The sequence below is a fragment of the Lissotriton helveticus genome, chromosome 3_1 (assembly GCF_964261635.1).
Source record: "Lissotriton helveticus chromosome 3_1, aLisHel1.1, whole genome shotgun sequence".
In the NCBI taxonomy this organism is placed as follows: domain Eukaryota; kingdom Metazoa; phylum Chordata; class Amphibia; order Caudata; family Salamandridae; genus Lissotriton; species Lissotriton helveticus.
The window spans coordinates 1,818,613,708-1,818,627,010 of record NC_136061.1 but is presented as its reverse complement, the minus strand read 5'-3'; the positions used below and the strand labels follow the sequence as shown (position 1 = coordinate 1,818,627,010).

Here is a 13,303-nt window from a genome sequence, read left to right as displayed (position 1 = left end):
AGCAGCTGGGAGGCGGGAGCGGGGAGGACACGAAAAAAAAGGGTGCGGGCCGTGAGATCACGGTGGCGGGAAGCGGGGAGCGGGGGTTAAACCAGGGGAGGCAAGACCCTAGACACAGAGGTACATATACAACAAATGAAACAGCAGGGTAAACAGGGAGTGACAACAAGGCAAATACCAGGGAAAAAACGACAACAAGGCAAATAACAGGGAAAAAAAACGGCTGATCGGAACAATGAGCAGCAGCGAAGGGGCACACACACAGCTGGGGGCCGTGCGGCGCGGGGGTGTCCTGAGAACAGGTCACACTCATCTGCGCCGCGCGGTCTCCATTTAAGGCCAAGTGGGAGGGAGGAGCAGCTGGGAGGCGGGAGCGGGGAGGACACGGAAGAAAAGGGGGCGGGGCCGCGAGATCACGGCGGCGGGAAGCGGGGAGCCGGGGTTAAACCAGGGGAGGCAAGACCCTAGACACAGAGGTACAAATATAACAAATGAAACAGCAGGGTAAACAGCGAGTGACAACAAGGCAAATACCAGGGAAAAAACAACAACAAGGCAAATAACAGGGAAAAAAACGGCAGATCGGCACAATGAGCAGCAGCGAGGGGGCACACACACAGCTGGGGGGCCGTGCGGCGCGGGGGTGTCCTGAGAACAGGTCACCCCCGCAGTCACAGCGTTCCTCATAGAGCATGGGTACTCACATGGATGATGAAAGGTGGGGGTAGGAGGATGTGAAGCAGATGCATGGACAAAACACGAGCCTTTACTGACTTGTTTCTGCCACCAATGCTCTTATCTCATGCACCAATAATTAAATTCAAATCATTACCTTCTAATGTAAAACTTGGAAGAGATACTCATCTAGTGGCTTAAATGCAAAATGTCAAACTTGAAAATCTGGTATCGGTCATGGCTTCCTAGCTTGACGAGACTGTGCAATCCTAGGCAATTGGTTACTTTACTTTGCCTCCTATTTATTCATTACCATATATGTGAGCCCCTTAAAATATACTAGTTTAGGGTGTGTGCTGCACAAACCCTGCTCTTGTGTTTTACTTAATAAACTACGTTTTTCCAATTACATCACAACCAAGGCTACACACAAGGTGCACCTGACAAATGACTTGCCTCTTTGTTCACTAATGACATTGTTTTGAAAATGGGGGTGGTATGAATGTTTTCAAGATCATGTTTAAAAACTACCACTGCTAATAAATGCCTATCAGTGCTGTGATATATTTTGATCTAGTCATGCATGTTAATGAAATACACTTTTTTGATATTTGCAGAGAGTTTATCGTGTTTTTACATGTTTAGTGCAAGATGTCTTTAAAACTATAGGTATTCCTAAAAATAAGTTGTCTAGGACACCTTCTTTTCTTCTTTACAGTTACTTTAGCGTGTAAATAAAGTATGCCTGTTTGTTTCACAACTTTCTGAATGTTCCTACTCTGTCAAGTGAACATCAGCCCAGTGCTGCTGTTCACCAGGGGGCCTCAATTAAAGGTCAGGTGGGCCGCATGCGGCCCCCAGGCCTTACTTTGAGTATCCCTGTCAAAGAGGGTGCCCAACCAAATCTGGGTATCAGTGTGAGAACTACTGTTCTGATGAAGCAGGTCCCCCATGAGTGAGCCCGCGCTTTCATCCTTCAAAAAGAAATTCCCTTAGGATACATGATTCTTTGGAGGCACTTATCCCAGAGCACCCATTGTAATTGTCATGTTGTGAGTACAGGAGGACTTCCTTCAGAGTTTCTTTTCCTCCCAGTCGCCCTGTGAATAAGGGCTTCACCGATGAGAGGAAGGCTGCTCTGGAACTCGGAGAAGGAAAGGGCAGGAAAGCCAGAAGGTACAAGAAGGGAAACCAGGGTCGGAGTACGACTCAGGGCTGATTGAGCGAATCAGTGAAAGTCCATACAGCATGTATGTATGGGTCCGGACATCCATAGGAACCAGGAACCATGATACTAAACAGATTTCCACCTCCCGAAAGTGATCTAGGCAAGGCTCAGTGACGGAAAGAACTGCATGAACCATAATGCACAAGGAAGGTGGTGTTGAAACCATGACTTGAGTGACATGTAGAGCAAAGTATGCAGTGTTTTGGAGACATACATTAATCAGACATAATCTAGTCTAAGGGCAGGGGTCACAGATGCTTCTTGAGCACCACCTTATGGTAGAATAGTAGAATCATGACAGAGAGGAGACTGGGAGCCCCTTGAAACTTAGGGATTTCCCCCGTCCTTTCCTGGCCCATTGTTTCCTGAGAGGCTACCCCTGGAGGTTAACTAGTTGTTAATGGGGACAGCCTCCGTTTTTTACACTCTTGTTTTGGGTTTCTAATGACAGGAGATTCCCAGTCCCATCCACCTCCCTGCTATCACCTTCTGACAAAGGCATTGGAGAAGGAAAAAGGAGTAGAATTGCCCAGAAATGGTCTCAGAGCTGGTTGTTGAAATAAGCAACTTCCGTTTACAACTTTATTATAAATATGGGATAGGAACTGCCAGTCAAAGCGCCAAGATTTCTCTCCAGAATCCAGGATCTACACACCAGTGGTGACTGAGAACATCTATTTGCTCCAGGGTTGGGGCATTCATTTCCAGCTCCCCTTGCCAGTTTCGGAACCAGATGCCCGGGAACTTTGACCAAGAACTTTGACCAATTTACAGGAGGGGCTGCCTGGACCCTGTTTTGAGGTACAGAGCTGACTGACTGCTTAGGATGAATATTGGTGGTTTCCTTGCATTATAGAAATGTTTATCAGGAGGAGAGGAGCCATGAAGGAGATAAGGCGGGATATGTTCAAGGCATCCACTGGAGTACCAGGGAATGGCTTACACCTCTCTGCAAGGGTGAGGCCCAGGAGTCCCTGAAGTGTCTCTACAGTGTAAGCAGAAGTGTGTGCGGCACTGCCCTGCCTAAACACCATATTGCTATTGTAACTGAGGAACCCCCTCCATTGACAACTCAATTCAAGGCCTCACAACTAATGATTCGAGGTCTTATTTATTATTTTAAAGTCTTTTACTTAACTTTTTATTTAATACAAAAGCAATGTTTTTTCAAGAAAAGACTGTCCAAATAGAATTTTGTGCAAAATGGTGACAATAGTGAATAGTGATCAAATAGTGACAAATATATACAAGTGAAATTACAAATCTATACAATCAATATATACATATATACACAGTTGTTTTTCTGAAGGCCGTGATGAATGGATGTCTAGAGATTCTGGATATTTCTTTCAGTTTTAGAATCCTAGAGGTCAAAGGCCAACTACAGTATGTCGACGTTTCGACCCTTCTACGCCTAGGTTTAAGGTCGCGGCGGGTCTTTTTCAAGACAGGGTGTACTGCACAACAGTCCACAGGTCGTATTGAATCGCCTGTAGAGGTGTTGGCGCAAAGCCAAGGGATCCGCTTCTCGGTCGTAGACGTTAGAGATTCGCTGGCTCTGTGGTCCACCGATCTGCTGCCATTCGTCAGCTTGACGAAACGTCGACATCCTGTAGTTGGCCTTTGACCTCTAGGATTCTAAAACTGAAAGAAATATCCAGAATCTCTAGACATCCATTCATTACGGCCTTCAGAAAAACAACTGTGTATATATGTATATATTGATTGTATAGATTTCTAATTTCACTTGTATATATTTGTCAATATTTGATCACTATTCACTATTGTCACCATTTTGCACAAAATTCTATTTGGACAGTCTTTTCTTGAAAAAACATTGCTTTTGTATTAAATAAAAAGTTAAGTAAAAGACTTTAAAATAATAAATAAGACCTCGAATCATTAGTTGTGAGGCCTTGAATTGTGTTGTCAATGGAGGGGATTCCTCAGTTACAATAGCAGTATTGTTTGAATTACTCATGCTTCGCACCCGACAGAACCATTTGTTATATCAACCATTAACTACCCAGGTTCTGAGGGACACAGGGTTACCCCGTTTTGTTTAAATACTGCCTAAACACCAGACAAAAGAGGAACTGACTGCCTTGCCAGATGAACATAAAGCTAACAAAAGGTACTAAAAGGTACTAAAGGTAACCCAGCAGAACCAAGAAGTTGTGAACAAGGTATAATCTAACATAGAAGGAGCAAAGGCTGATCCACTACCAGGCGGGCCTCCTCTAAATGATTACCACATTCTGCCCCCTTCCAGAGAGTTAAACTGTGAACTGTTCAACAATGTGTATCATAAGATACTGTCCAACAGGAACAGCCTAGACTACCTTTTCTGTAACCACTGAGGGTAATTAATAATATGGATTATATGTGCAGCTAGTACAGTACACAGCACTGTGTGATTTAAATAAAATATTGATTCTCTTTCAAAGACTAAGCACTGGCTTGACATTGAGTAATTACCATGTGTTTGCTGATTTATTGAGTTCTGAGTCTCTAACCCCACACCAGCTCCTTGTTGATTATAACTTTATTGCCTACCATAGTGGGCAATACCAGCCATTAAAGGCTCGCTCCAGCACTTAAGGCTGTAGGCTTTAACAAGGGAGCGGGCCTTAAATGCCGGTACAGCACAGCTACGAAGGGCATTAGAACATTCCGCCACTAGAGGGCAGAATGGTATAAAAAAGAAAACAAAGGCCTCAGAGAGCCCTCAGGCTTAGTAAGCCCTTTGTTGAAAGCAATAGCTGTGAATGACAACATTGGAATGTTGGAGCGCCAGGCTTCTACTGGCCATTTGAAGCCTGGAGAACTCCATTGTTTTCCATGAAGCTCCCAACATTCCAATTTTCTAATACTCCATAGACTGCTTGATGGTACCTTGAGGGTCAAATGTTAAAGGGTGAACTTGGAGCTGAGTTTTGGGCTCTATAGTACGGTTAAGCGTAAGTACACCAGTGGGTCTTCCCCCTGGGATTCTTGACAAAGGTCCCATAAATGAAGTGGAGGTTCACCACTTCATTACTCTTTTATAAAAGCAAAAACAACAGTAGATGGACAGAATGCAGAACAATGTCATACATTCACCCGAGTATAGAGATTTGGGCCTAAATCCATTGTTTTTTTGCTCACCATGCCATTCCAGTTTGAACCCAGCCATATGGAAATCAGTCTTGACCCAGTGCCTCATGGAAACAGTCCAGCCCGAACTCCCAAGCCAGGTCCTCCCTGGAGTGGAAACAAGCATCCTAGGACCGGTTTCAGGGTTTCACCCCTCTTCAGCCAGGATAGCTTGATTCCAGTGGCATGGAGAGCACAGGACCCACATCTAGGCATACCCGTCCCACTCGGGGTGACTAATGCAAAAACAACAGTAGATGCACAGAATGCAGAACAATGTCATACATTCACCCCAGTACAGAGATTTGGTCCTAAATCCATTGATTTTTTTGCTCACCATGCCATTCCAGTTTATCAGTCTTGACCCTGTGCCTCATGGGAACAGTCCAGCCCGAACTGCCAAGCCAGGTCCTCCCTGGACTGGAAATAAACATGCTAGGACCGGTTTTGGGGTTTCACCCCTCTTCAGCCAGGATAGCTTGATTCCAGTGGCATGGAGAGCACAGGACCCACGTCTGGGCATACCCGTCCCACTCGGGTGACAAATGCAAAAATAACAGTAGATGGACAGAATGCAGAACAATGAGGTGAATGTTTTGAATTGTTCTGCATTCCGTCCATCAATTGTGTGTCTTTTGCTTTCTCGCCCTAAGTGTGCCAGGTATGCCCAGACGTGGCTCACTGTGCCACTGGAATCAAGCTATCCTGGCTGAAGAGGGGTGAAACCCTGAAAACGGTCCTAGGATGCTTGTTTCGAGTCCAGGGAGGACATGGCTTGGCAGTGCGGGCTAGATTTTTCCCATGAGGCACAGGGTCAAGACGGATTTGCATATGGCCAGGTCTACACTGAGGTGGCATTGTGAGCAAAAGAATGGTGGATTTAACCCAGATCTCTTGACTGGGGGCAAATGTTTTGATTTGTTCTGCATTCCGTCCATCAATTCTGTGTCTTTTACTCTTTTATAAAAGACATTACAGACGGCTCAAAAATAGAAGCTCAGTTTGACAGCACAACCACTTCATTTTACTAGTGCAAGCAGAAATGGATGTAAAGAGGGGCTATAATTAGAGTTATGAAACCATTAATAACCTTAACATTAACTTTTATGCCCCTTTCAGCAAGAAAATGAGGTAGTGGTGAATGCCCATTCTCAATGTCCTACCAGCATAATCAAATGTCTTTCGTTGATCCTAAAAAAGATTAAAGTCCTCCTTTTAGTTCAGGAATCATGACAAATGTATCACAAAAAGTTCAGGGTAGTATTTCTGTTAATTATTGAGTTTATTTACACATCTTAGCGCGGGAACCATCCTGTGTGTGGTCTGAAGACCACATGATGTGTCATTCATAGTGGTGTAAAACTATACATCAAAGTGTAGTGCCTCTCTATGCTAGAGCTGGTGCTAGTGAACTCTCTGACCAGTTAATTTGCTGTGATGAATCAAGGTACCATTTTTCTCTCATTAATTCTCTTTCTTTATCACTTTTCTGCACACAGAATAATGTACAAGTCCCAAAGGAATGTGTCAATGGTTTGTGACCTCAATTGCAAACCATTTTAAATCTACCACTTCTAAAGTTGGCTAGTAACTGATTCACAACTGATTGAGAATCGGATTGGGAGGCCTTGCGAAGCGAGCAGGTAGTGGTTCGGGAAAAACATTTTATAACAAAAAAAAAGCAATACTTGACTTTTTAACAAACCCATTTTTTTAATGTATCCTATTTGGGAAAGCTAATGCAGGTCTGCTGTAACTTGCAGGTCACCACCCCTGCTTTCGCCCCGATTACAGAGGGTCACATAGTGCAACCAGCTTTTTATTCTTTACGCGGGTTTGTTTTGAGACCCCCTACAAATGGGAAATTGAAATGCAACCTGTAAGTACATAGGTCACATCGCAAATTACATCTCTGTTTGAAAACCAGCCTGTGGGCAAATTCACAAATCTGGTTTGCAGATTATTATTATCCGTCATTTATAAAGCGCACTATCACCCAACGGGCATCTTGGGGCTGCATGACTATCAGTTCTAAGAGACTACTGTCAGAGGGAGTGAGACTAAAATGTGTATGATTATCGCTGTCCTTCCTACTGGGGAAAAATGCCACATCTTCAAGTCTTTCCTGAAACTTCTCAGGTTTGGATTAGTCCTTAGATATAATGGCTAATCGAGATAGAATAACAGTCCGTTAGTTTTCACTTGAAAGTCTTCTAAAGAAGGACAAACGATCCATCAGCCCATTCAGGAATGTTTTTGCTGGAATCATGAAGGAAGTTGGGGCATATTTACTAGGAAACTGTTGGAGTGCAGCGTTAAGCCAAGAAGGCTAACTCCGCGCTCCAAGAGTTTCCAAACGCAGGGATGCGCCGCATGCACAAGAATAAGGTGCAGCCCTGCCTTTCCCTAAGCGCTGGCACAAAATGTAGCTGCCTCCCGCCAACACAGGCACTCTTGCACCATTGTGCAAGGGTGCCTGCAGCAGCGGTCCGTGGAGGGAGTTACGGTGGGGCAGGGAGGCGTGGAGGGGCAGGGTGGAGGGTGCTAAAAACCGGCATATGGATGATTACAGGTAAGTAAACAATTTAATTAATAAAACGAATTTCGTAGGGCACACTGCATTGCAAAATGTGATGCAGCGCGCGCTACGAAATTCGTTTTATGAATTAAATTGTTTACTTACCTGTAATTATCCATATGCCGGTTTTTAGCACCCTCCCCCTGCCCCTCCCCGCCTCCCTGCCCCACCGTAACTCCCTACACGGACCGCTGCTGGGTGCCTGCATTACAGGGAGTGATTGTTTATATGCAGGAAGGTTACCTTCATGCACATAAAAAATCAGTAATGGCTTTTTGTAACTTCTATGTGTGCTGCAGAATGCAGCACACATAAAAGTTGTAAATTGTCATTTTTTTAATGATTATTTATGTGCATGAAGGGACACCTTCCTGAACATAAACAATCATTCATTAAATGCAGCACAGCTAGAAACAGCAAACACGAGGAGAAATAAAGCATGTCTCCACGTTTTGCCAGGTTTTCCCTTGTCTTCATTTTGGTGCTGCCCCATATTTCCACCACCCTTGTAAATATCTAGCAGTGTCAAGATCAATAGGTGTTGTGGCGGAACACCCACCCCAACACCCATTGCCCACCTCTTTCACGCTAAGTGTAGCGTGAAATGGGGCCTTATTCACAAGGTGGTGTTAAGCCACGTTAAGTTGCTTAACGGCACCTTGTGAATAAGGCGAAGCCCGTATCACCACAGGAACAATGGAAAAAGGGACGTTCCTGTGGCGATAGGTGCTTGTAAATATGCCCTTAGTCCATTACAGAAGCGTTTTTTCTTCTTTCCCTTTCTTATAAGATAGCATAAGGGTTATTATGCAGCCAGGACCCCACTCTCGAGTTTAACAGTCAGGTTATTATAAAGCAAGTTGTAATAGAGGAAGGTTTCTCGAAGTTGAAAGTCGTCTGCGTATCCTGATATCCAACTCTCCCATTTGTACATCAGAGGAAGCTTATCTACCAAATATAAATGTGCAGTTTTACATTTATAAATATCTGTGTTACTGACATTTTCAAAGCAGCCACGTAAAACTCCACATTTAGCCCTCGAGCTTTCCTCGCCTATGGATTCTCAATGACTGTTACTCAGTATTACAAAATATATGAATCTATTAAAAAAGCAGCACAGCATCAGCAGGACAGCTAACATTTCAGGAAGTTGCCGAATCCTCTCTGTTTCCAAACTTTGCCTTTTAGAAGCCAGGATGGTTTGTAATCAGCCACATCCTGGGTTCTTTTTAATGTATTGGTCACTCTCAGAGTGAAACTGGGGTTGCTTTAGTGTTAACTACTAAATCTCATTGAAAGATCATCTGTTAGTTGGATTTCAGGATTAGCTGATTGCCTACTAGGTACTATTGGGAGGAATTTTGGAGTGGTGGCCACAGAGTGTCTGTGGCTAGATTGCATGAAAACCTCTTGAGCTGTTATAGATATTTCAGGGAGACTATCACAGTCTTTAGCATGGTGTCAAGTAAAGGAGGTCCCATATTCTCGGTCTGAGGCGGACCCAAATGAATACACGTCTTTTCATATAAATAACACAAAACACCTCGGTTTGCAGAACCTTATCTTAAATGTACCTCCCATTCACCAATATTAGACATCTTTTTCATGGTGCCAAGTTTGTTTCTCACATACACTACGCAAACTACATAGACTACATACACTACACACTCACACTACATACCCACACATTACGTACCACTAGCAATAATGCTCCAGGTGAGGGATCTTCCATTCATCAGCTGATTCCCTGTTTGCGGTGGGGCTGCAGAGTCTCTGCTGTCCCCACTATGGTGATGACTGGTTTACATTTTAAGTGTCTTAAAAGCTGACCCCCAGATGCAGGGAATAAAGTACCAATCCTGGCACATATGGAGCTAACATTCTAAAACGATTCCTACCGAAGTGACTTTATCAATCACGAGGTATCTTGGATTTAACTGGCAGCACTTACACTGTAGCACCTCAACACGGATCTTCGTACCTTTGAGGAAGCGCGACACGTCCTCCAGTTGGGGTATGTTGTGCTCGCTGTACCCGCAGTGCCTCTCCAGCAGGGTCAGCGCCTCGGTGTGCTCTCTGCAGGCGTGAGTCGGGTACAGGCTCTTCAGCATGCTGTAAACTTCTCTCCTGCGACCACCAGAAAGACAAGTTCAGGGTCACACAGAAATACAGAGGCTCAGGTGCCGCTCTCAGCTCAAGGGGTGGCAGCTTTAAGTAAACAATAGAATACTAACCAGAAAACTTGCTGGCCCCGTCTACTGTTCACTGGGTTTCCAACCAAACACTACTCAACGATTCCACATACTAAATAACTCAACACTTATTCTATTTGAATTCATCCCCCCCCCCAATTTTTTTGTATTCAGTTTAAACATCAATTATACAATCATTTATAAGTGTAACTATTGAAATGAATCCATGCAAAATAGATTTCAACAATCTTCTCATATTTTACATGTTTCAAGTCAAAAGCAATGCATAACAAAACATGAATGATAATTCCATATGCTTGTCGAAAAGGCCCGATGCATTGGGGACTGTATCGTCCCTTCCTCAGGGGCAAGCCTCAATCTCAAATGTTGTAATACTGTAGAATAATATGCCTTCTATAGTCTCTGGCAATCAACACATTTCCAACCGTGCTATCGTCACTGTTATAAAAAATGCTCAAACGACCTCAGGGGCATATTATCAAGAACAGCGTTAAAAATTATCGCCGGTTTAGCGGCAGAAAACTTCCGCTGAAACAGCGATAATGGGCTTGATAATATCCGCTTGAGAATTCCCATTGAAGCCCAGGTTCTGGTGTCAACCTAGGCTTCGATTGGAATTGTCCAGCGCATATCATCAAGCCCATTATCGCCGTTTTAGCGGCAGTTTTCTGCCGCTAAACCGGCGATAATTGTAACGCCGTTCTTTATAATATGCCCCTCTGTTTTACGTTCGACTCGTGTAATTATGAAGATACAAAGCTCCCACGGATGGGAGCCGTCTGCCGATCTGTTTTCAACAGCCAGTGTTTTCAACTAGTTTTTGAAAACAGATCGGCAATGCATAGGGCCTTTTGGACAAGCATATGGAATTATCATTCATGTTTTGTTATGCATTGTTTTTGACTTGAAAGATATAAAATATGAGAAGATTGTTGAAATCTATTTTGCATGGATTAATTTCAATGGTTACACTTATAAATGATTGTATAATTGATGTTTAAAATTAATACAAACATTTTTAAGGGGATGAATTCAACTTCAATAAGTGCTGAGTAATTTAGTGTATTGAATCATTGAGTAGGGTTCGGCTGGAAACGCAGTGAACAGTACACGGGGCCAGCAAATTTTCTTGCTAGTATTCTATTGTGTTCAGATAGGCACTTTGTCAGACAGCAAGTGCAGCACCGTAGCACCATTAATTTAAAAATAAAAAGATACCACTTAGTTTTGAGTAACAAGGTGTGGACCTTCGGTCTTTTTGGTAGCTTTGGGTAAAGCCACATACTATTGGGCTGATCAGGAAGCACTTCAGAGAAGTACAGAGGGGTTGGGGCTAGGAGGGGAGGAGGTGGGTGGGGTTAGTGAGCATGCGCAGAGCGTGTGCCCCTGTCACTGGGCTTCAGGGATATACATATTGTAGGGTTAGTGTTAAGAACGAATACAGGTAGTGCAGACCAGTGGTCCACATGAATGGAGGACGATCCCCTTAAAACAACAATCTTCACAATGATTCCATAGATCCATCTTAAAAACCCAGTCGGAGAGGCGGCCATTTTTAATTGCTTCTGTGCTTTGTCATAAGAACTGTGAATGCTTCCATTGTCAAAACTGTACTATCACCTACCTATACAACACACCACATCCCAACCCCAAACCCAAAGCTATAAACTCATTTGGCTCAAATGGTGATTATTGCCCAGTGCCAAAGTTTTTGATTAATATGTAAAGTAATTTATCGACAGAGCTGTGCTTTGATCCCTGTTGTGAAATCTGGGTGTTGCAGGTCAGGACTGAAGTGCATTGGCAGAACTGTATGTGTAGGTCACTGAACCTTTTGCTGGAAGAGCACCCACAAAGCTGCTCACAGTAATCCTCAATACACTCTCTACTGACCATCAGTGTAGAAATCCTTACAATATAGTGCTCGGGTGTCAAAGCATCACCTTCTTACACTCCTGTTATAAAGTGTCTTTATGTTCGACATCTGAGGCCAAAGACTCAACCTTCCTGGGTGTGTGTGCTGTGTGTGTGCATGCGTGTGCGTGTGTGTATGATTATCCCAATTCTGCAAATGTTCTACCTGTTCAAAGTATGTTTCTTCCACTGATTGTGTCTATTCGTTTTTGGGCTGGAGAACCTAACTGCTGCTGTCTGTGATGTTCATGATTAGTAATAGTACATACATTTCTATGTGGGGGAAGCTTGCATTGCTGCTGCCCATGTTGTACCTGTTTGCTAAATTATTGCGGATTACACTGCTAGTCTCTGTTCTGTGTGCTCTATCTGTGAGGGGGTCTGCGAGGGAGTCTTGCACAGTTTCTGTAAGAGATTTTGGGTCTGATGCATGAAAGAGTTATACCAATTCTGTGTCTATGGGTAAACGGGTTCACACATAAGGACATTTTCACACTCACCAAGTACCGATTTCCTCAGCGGTGTACTCCACGCGAGGGATGGGCTCCCCACTGCCAGAAAGAGAAGAGAGGCCATGTTAGAGGACTGGGGGCAAGTTAGCCAGGTGCAGAAGCGGATTGGCCTATTGCAAATCTAGAGAAATTTAGGTTTGCAAGGCTTGGAGTGATGTTTTCTGAAAGCCAGTATTGGCTGAAGGTGAATCTTATTATATTGGACAGTTAATATCTATAGAAATAAAACCACTGCTTCAGATGCATTTAGGATGCTCTGTTATTTACAATGCTATGAAGATCAAGACTCTAGCAGTAAGCCCATGTGGAAAGCCAAGTTATTAGGAACAGGCCAGGTTTCAACATTGACTTCTGTAGCTCCTCAATGTATTATGCAAGTTTTTATTACTTTTTATGATATCACTAGAGAGTTCCACCCCTGGCCATCTGTCAAGAGTAATCGAGCAGAGGTGATGAGCAAATGTAAAGATTGTGGGCTCCATTCCCAAATGCTCTTCGGCACAGTAGTCATTTTTTGCAATATGATGACCATAATAATAGGTGAAAATCACGTCATGGGACAACAGAACGAAATTTATTTACTTAAATGGTGCCAGTGTAACTGAATTTCCTATGTCAGTAAATCAGGCCACATGGGTGGTTTGAGGGTGCTTCGTGGAGGCGTTGCCTGTCAAACTCGGTGGAAATATAAAATATTAAAAATGTGAGTATATTTTCAAAGGTTTGGCAGGCAGATTCCCACCCTGCATACAGTCTGAGTAGAACACCTGTCGAGGTCAGCAAAAATGCGTATCAGAGGTAGGAAATGGAGGCTGGCGGTGGGGGGGCACATTTGGTGGTTTGGGAAAAATACTTCTTCATTAAGAAAGTAACTGAATACCTTTTCCTGTTGAAAAACAACACAAAATGTAAAAGTTCAAGTTGCCCATTTGCATTGCATTTCCGGACTGGGAAATATAAACTTACAGCATTACAACATGTCAAATGTTTACGATTGTTATTACTCAGAAATCTGCAACAGCTGCAGACTCCCAAGATTTCTTGTGGT

The 13,303-nt window shown here is 43.6% G+C and overlaps 1 protein-coding gene across 1 annotated transcript in view; it reads right to left on the bottom strand.

The window, feature by feature from the left end:
- The window catches only part of TH (tyrosine hydroxylase), a 403,874-nt gene that overhangs the window by 139,062 nt on the left and 251,509 nt on the right, over positions 1-13,303 (bottom strand). The window contains exons 6-7 of the mRNA XM_078682736.1: positions 12,244-12,294; positions 9,598-9,743 (exon numbers count right to left, since the gene is read on the bottom strand). Of these exons, the coding sequence (XP_078538862.1) occupies positions 9,598-9,743; positions 12,244-12,294 (197 nt within the window). The remainder of the gene's footprint in view (positions 1-9,597; positions 9,744-12,243; positions 12,295-13,303) is intronic.